The sequence below is a fragment of the Chrysochloris asiatica genome, unplaced genomic scaffold (genome assembly GCF_000296735.1).
Source record: "Chrysochloris asiatica unplaced genomic scaffold, ChrAsi1.0 scaffold00065, whole genome shotgun sequence".
Taxonomy (NCBI): Eukaryota; Metazoa; Chordata; class Mammalia; order Afrosoricida; family Chrysochloridae; genus Chrysochloris; species Chrysochloris asiatica.
The window spans coordinates 11,888,381-11,895,771 of NW_006408583.1; the positions used below are offsets into that span (position 1 = coordinate 11,888,381).

At 37.8% G+C, this 7,391-nt stretch overlaps 1 protein-coding gene across 1 annotated transcript in view; it reads right to left on the bottom strand.

The window, feature by feature from the left end:
- CCDC171 (coiled-coil domain containing 171) overlaps window positions 1-7,391 on the bottom strand; it is a 399,920-nt gene that overhangs the window by 263,865 nt on the left and 128,664 nt on the right. Inside the window, exons 11-12 of the mRNA XM_006864480.1 lie at window positions 2,295-2,401; window positions 453-542 (exon numbers count right to left, since the gene is read on the bottom strand). Coding sequence (XP_006864542.1) covers window positions 453-542; window positions 2,295-2,401 — 197 coding nt within the window. The remainder of the gene's footprint in view (window positions 1-452; window positions 543-2,294; window positions 2,402-7,391) is intronic.

Consider the following 7,391-nt stretch of genomic DNA (forward strand, 5'->3'; position numbering starts at 1 on the left):
TTTCGACTCATAGCAACCCTGTATACAGTGTTCGACAAGCGGCTGGTGAGTTTGAACCACTGACTTTGAGATTCAAACTGACCTTATGGTCCAGTGCTTACCCTACAGTGCCACACCAGGACTCCAAATACTGACTACTGATATGCTTATATAAACTATTTTTAAGGTGCATGTAGGATAGTAAATTTAAAATCATTTTTTGATTTTATGGTATTATAATTATCTGGAAGATAATTTTTTTCTTCAGCCAAAAGACATTCCAATCAAGTCTACTTTTTTAAAAATTAAAAAATATTACTGTCACTTTGGCAATTTTTTTAAAATTAAAATTGTACCCAAACATATTTAATTTTAAAAAGAAAATACATTTTCACACATCTGTAGTTAAAAAGTATTTTCTAAATAATTATAGTCATTTCTTAGTATAAAAAAGTTACACTAAATCATAATACCTTTGTATTTTTAGTGTGAGACTCAATCTTGTGTTTGGTAGCATTAAGTTCATTAGATATCTTTTCCTTAGCATCATTCATGCTGGTTAGCTGAGGAGAGAAAATGTAACTTCTTAACATTTTTCAAGGATGAGTGATTCAAAAACGAATCTGTAAATGTTTCTCATGCAAATCTTAAACGCCGATTTTCCAGTAATAATTAAAAAGTCTTAACTAATGATTTCTTGAGTTTCAGTGCTATGTAGCTTCTGTCACAAGTTCACGTGGCTCAACAGTAAAGAAAGCATTCAAGCTTAAAATGTCAGTGAGGTTACTGTACTGTTACTAGATGTCTGCATAAAGGATTTCATTCCTATTGTAAACAAATACAACTTTATTCTTAAAATCCTACTGGACCAAAATGCCAGAGGCAGTGGCATCGGTAAGGAAAGAAAAAAGGACAGAGCAGAAGACTGCTCTTTCTATCCATCATGAGAGTATTCACTGGTCTCTCACTCCATATGACAACTTCAGGGTCGGTCACATGCAGTCCTACTGGGAAGGCTTGTGGCAGGTCATCAGTTGGTCCTGCACGGCCTGTGATTTATTCTCTTTGACAGTTCATTCTTCTTTCTGTCAGACTGCTCTCTTTGCTTTCTTTGCAGCCACCCCCTCGGTCCCCCCACTGCTGTCTCTGGCACTGGTTCACAACAAAGCGCATTGCTAAGCCAAAGCCTGCTGAGTCGACTTTTCAACTGTGCAGAGGATCATGTGACATCCACCCTCCCAAATAACAATTCGCTGTGGGTAATATGGTCCTAGTTACCCTGCATCTTCCAGACACCGGCCTCAGAGATGTCCATAAACTAACTAACAGCACCGGTTGTCTTGTCTCTCTGGGAAGGACTTAGCAGTGACTGTTCTTTACAGAAATTTAATTATTTCAATAGTCACTTTCTCTTGCGACTTTTCAACAGTCACAGAGGGTGTTAAGAAGACTCACTCTTCCTTCTTTGTTCACCTTAGAAAACTAAAGTAAAACAGCCCTATTTTCTAACGGTTTCATGGCCTTTGTGCTGTATGAAAGAAAGAGATAAACAGGAAACAAAATGCTAATTCCATGTCTTTGGCTCAAACAATCTGTTTGTTGTTTCACTAATTGTATTTACTGTAATTACTTAGTGTACTCTAATTTGACAAGAAGTAACTAAACAAACTTGAATTTTTAAAGCACAAATTCATAAAACATGTTAATACCCAAGAAAATTATTAACCCACATATTAAATAATATCAAGGAGACTGCAGAAGCAGGAGATTTTTTTCAGTCAGCAACTAAAAGTTCATGGGCGACATCAAATGAATATTTGTTTTTTAAACTTCACTATTCTCCCTTTAGAGAATAAAAACAAATTTCTTTTCTTAGGACTTCTTTCTTTTTTATTAAGACTTCCACAATTCATACAAATTTTTAACTAAACCAGCGACAAAACCTAAATTTCCACTAGCTATTCCAAATATCATAAAAACACAAAAACATCTAAAGTCAACTCAATGGTAATTTACTCATTTAAATGACTTGTATGTTTTGTTTTTCAAAATATAATTGATGAATTTTGAAGACCAATGAGTGGCACAATCTTTATAACTTTGAAAAGAATAGTGTGACTGGAGAGCTGCAAAATGTGAGACACGACTGTAGGTCACACTTAAAGAAAGAACAGTGACAGACAATTTATTATTTTTTGTATCTGTGAAGCTGTCAATTCAATATTCCCAATCTTTTGACCTTTGTAACAAGCAAGGGATATGTACTGCTGCAGGCCGAAGGCTATATGTGTGAAGCCAAACAGTGCAAGTGTTACCTCATTAGATGCATCTTCCAGCTTGTTCTGGTAATCTGTCAAGGTACGCCTCAAAGTCTCAAGGACAACAGAGAAGCTGGGAGGTTTATCTTTGTCCTTGTGGATGCCTGGAGAAAAATATAGGATGAAAATAAAGCCCTTAAAGTCACAAAGAGACAAAAGCTAAGCCAACAGTAACAGAGCTATTATAATTATGTAGAGCTGAAAAGACTTCATGAAACATTGAGTAGAGTCTTATTCTCCAAAGTATGCTGCTGACTGGCCTTTCCCAACAAGTGGTCAAATTAAAGCTATCAACTGCAAATTCATGACTATCTTCTACCTTAAGGAAGCCCACACGGTCATTAGTAGTTGTTTTTTGCTTCCATAGCTACTAAGTATCTGAAATATTTGTATTTACCTGTTATCCAACAATTCACCAATCTAATAAGCTAACAGGGTTTGGGAGAGCTAATTGCACTTACTTTGGTCCTTGTGTTTCTAATCAGTAAGGGCTTACATTAAGTACTATCTTGCTTAAATACTAATTTCTGAACTCAAGAGCACACAATTTCCTGTTATGCTTGGAACTATTCTTCAATTCTTAAAATTCTCAGGTTACAATATGAAATAAATAATGAAAAATGCTATTATCTACATAGACCCATATCATGTTTCTATTAAAAACCCTTAGAACTGATACTCGTTGTAAAAATACATATACTTCCATATCAACGACCAAGGTCACCTGGTCAAACAGTTAAAACAGTAATCCAAAGTAATATAAAATTCAGCTTTAACAACCTCTTTATTGCTTTTTTGTACAACTCTTCAAATATAAAGTAGCACATTTAACTTATGAAATTCGTAGTAAAAACATTTTCCTTTTTCTATTATGATTTCTCCCTGAAATAATTTCATGACCTAAGCATTTCCATAAGGAGCTCTGGTAGCGTAGTGGTTACGAATCGGGCTACGAACCATAAGGTCAGCAGTTCGAAACTACCAGCTGCTCCGCGGGAGAAAGATGAGGCTTTCTACTCCCGTAAGGATTTACACCCTCGAAACCCTGCAGAGGGTTGCTATGAGTCAGAACCGACTCCACAGCCCATAACAACAACAACAACAAGCATTTCCATAGACAAGAAAGGCATTTTCTTCAAACACACTTTGAAAAAGAAGCATTCACAAGATACATTCTATTATTTATTCATTCATTCAACAAATTCAACTGAATTCTTAGTAGGCACTCATTCTAAGCATGAAGCAAACAGAGGTGAACAAGATTGGGATAGCCTGTCCTCATGGACCTTACAATCTAATTGAAGAAAGGGAGACCCTAAACAAATAATCACATAGGTCATTTATCCATTTTCTAAGTATTTGACTCTGGTGCTTTTGGGGCATCAGGAGAAGAAAGCACTAATAAAGGGACAGAAAGGAGAAAAAAAGGGACAAAGGAACCCCAGGTTGTGGTGGTTCCACTTGATTCAGCTAAGAATGTAGGTGCGAACTAGCGGTCTACTCTTGGGCAAAGTGTCATTAACAAATCTGTGACTATTCTCAAAATATACTTGAAGCACTGTCCTAAAGTATGGGTACAGCTTAGACATTCCCAAACACAGCAAGAATATTTAACTTAAAAAGTAAAAGTAATGTGGAAACAACGGAAATCTAAGGTAGGGAAAAGAAAAAAAAAAAGGTATGCTCTGCATCGGGATAATGGAGGACACAGTCCCCTCTATGACTATGAGTTGGAAAGACAACTCATTAAAACTTTTATTAAGAGTCTTACCAAATATATGTTTAAAAAATTGCTCTCTTGCACAAGATAAAAAAAAAAAAAAATGTAACGTATAATTCTTTTCTTTTGCTGCTACACAAGGAGGCTATGAATAAATCATTCAAGGACACTCGGGAAATATGCTGGCTTTTACAGTATGGGAGAAAACTTCTTCGCAAATTCAGGAGAATAAAATTACCTTACTATGAGTGTTGAGAGGTAAAGGGACAAAATGCCCTCTCCTTACTGACCTCTGAACAGCCCTATATTCTATACAAAATAAATTGTCATGCCTGAAAATATTTCCACAATAAAGTTCAGTTGTAATACAAAATATGCTTTTTGTCATATCCACATCCATTATGAAAAGAAATATTTACTCGTCTTTTAACATGACAAAATTATTTAAAATAAAAAACAAAGGGTCACTCCATGCCCAGAACCTCACTGACTGATTTGAATTAACTTAGTAATATTCCAGTCACTATACCATAGCCCCCACAATAATGAACTTTTGAAGCTATTCTCTCAGAAGAAGGTTTAAAAGTTCACAGGTAAAGAGCAGTAAACGAGGCTAGCACACTGGTCACAATTAATTCCTGAAAGTTAAAGCCCAAACAAAGAATAGATTATGTAAGGAAAATATCACACTTCAGTAATACCAACCCAAACTTTCCAGTCTCCTCTCTCTCTCTCCAAGTGTGTCTCTGTGCCTGAGGGCCAGCCTTTACAGTCACTTTCTCCTCTTCCACTCTCTCCCTCTTACTCTTGAGTGGGTGTCAATTCTGGATATAAAGTGACAAATCTTTCCCCAACTAGACAGATTGGCCAAGTGGCAGCATCGATGAACTCAAGCATGGCAACACCAGTGAGGTTGGCCCAGGATCGGGCAGTGTTTTGTTCTTCTGTGCATAAGGTCGCTGTGGGTCAGTACCGACTTGATGGCACCTAACAACAACAACAACAACAAGGGTGGGGCTTGAAGTACTGGTGTGGTGCTGTGGGATAAATCAGTAGACCGAAGGGTATGTTTGAGCCACAAGGTTAGCAGTTCAAACTCACCAGCCACTCCTTGTACAGGGTCACTGAGTCAGAACTGACTCAAAATCACACAACAAAAACAAGGGGGAGCAGGTAGGGGGCATGATGGCTCCATACAAAAACACTGGATTGCAAACCACAAGGTCCACAGTTCCAGCCCACAAGCCACTTTGCGTGAGAAAGATGAGGCTTTCTGCTTCCCCGCAGTTTTAAAGCCTCAGAAACCCTATACCAGTTCACTGTGAGTTGGAACAGACTCCACAGCACTTAACAACAACAACAACGGGAGAGCTGGTAAGGTAGGAGAAAAGGTTCCAAGCTCTCTTTTATATGCTTCCTATTAGACACACTCAAAACTCCAGTGAAACCTGTGAGAGCCAGAACTCCACAGGGCTGCCCGGCTTGGCTAGTCTCAGAGGTTTTCCACCTTTGACAGGATGCAGTCATACCACTTTCCATCACTGGGCTTTGTGGAAAAGGTTGGAGTTTTTCCACTCTGGCAAGGTGCCACATTATGCGGGTTCTGTCTTTTGCAGGTCTACTGTAACTACTTTTAAATGATTCATACTCCACTACTTTTCAAACTGGGCTTGTAATCTCCATAATCTACAGTTCCACAGTTGTTGTTAGCTGCTGTCAAGTCAGTTCTGACTTATAGGGACCCTGTACAGGGTTTCTGAAATTTTACATTTTTGCAGGAGCAGAAAGCCTCAGCTTTCCCCTAAGAAGCGGTGGGCTCGAACCACAGACCTTGCAGTTCACAGTCCAGTATTTATCCTAGTAGGAAATGGTGCCACCAAACTGGGTTCCCTGAATTCACTGGGGCTGAGGGGTTCATGGGTGACACTGGCCAAGTGATTTCACTTAAATTCTTGAAACAAAGTAGAAGAAATGGAATTTAAAAGAAACTCAAACCTTTCAGCCAAGTCTTAATCAAGCTGTAAGTCCTGCGCCATTCATACAGTAGCTACAAGCCACATGTGATTGCTAAAATTCGTATTTAAACTCAATAAATTAAAACTGTCAGTTCCTTAGTCACGCTCACTACATTCCGAGTATTTTCATAGCCACATGTGCCATTAGGTACTATATGTATTAAACAGCAAAGACCAACAACTTTTCTATTATCTCAGACCAATTCACAGAAAGTCTATAGAACAAAGAAACAGGCTAAACACTAGACCATGGGAACACCATCAGAAACATCCAGACTGTGAAGCTCTTTAGAAAAATGATACTGTTTTTAACTAATAAATTTCAAGGAACTTAAAGAAAAAAAGAACAAGAAAATATGGAAGGAGGGAGGGCCCAACAGATTATTTTTAAATTACTCTCTTTAAAAATTTTATGATCCATGAGAATCCCATGCCCTATTTTTAGAGTACACAATAAAATGGAGGAATAACTATAAAAGAAATAAAGGTAGATACTTGGTAAATAAAAATAAGACAAAAAAATCCAAAGAGAAGATGTCACAAAGAGTATAAAAAGGTCATTGGAAATGACCAGCAATCAGCACAAAGTAAAGCAAAGCCAATTCTCACCTCAGTCTTCTTTAACATACTGCATCAATAGAGCAAATTTTAATTGTTGTTTTTCATATTCACTAAAGTACTTGTACAAAATTGCCTAAATGCCTAAACAAGATACTCTGGCATGGCTGAGCATTCCTTTTATTAAGAAAAGTCAGTAAACAGCATAGGTTGGCATCGATTCATGATCACATTTTAGAATGTTGAACACATTTAGTGACGTCACCCACTTGGACTGCGAACATTGAAGCTGTGAGAATAATGCACGTTTGATTTGCAAAGCTCAGTGAATCAGAAGGTGAAGGAAGCAAAAGAGAAGAAACAAGCTATTGGCACCAACAGACATATGTACGCTGCTCCTATGGGCAATCGCAGCTTCTCAGTAACTACAGCCGGTACCAGCCAGAAGCATTACAAGAGCAAACAAGATTCTAAGAAGGACACTAGGTCCTTGCAATAGTCAGTTAAGAACAAAAAGAGGAGACAGAAGAGAAAAAGCCCAATTATTTGTCCTGATGCTCCTAAAATCATTTCTCAGTCAATTCATAACGACCCTGTATAAGATTTCTGAGGAGCAGCTGGTGAGCTTGAACCGCCAATTTTATGGTCCAAATTGACTTTTCAGTCCAGCACATTAACCCACAGCACCACACCAGGACATATATATCTATATATTTATGTATCTATATCTGTCTGTCGTGCTGTGGTGGTTTGAGTTGCTGTGATTCTGAGGGCTATGCCACCGGTGTTTTAAATAACCAG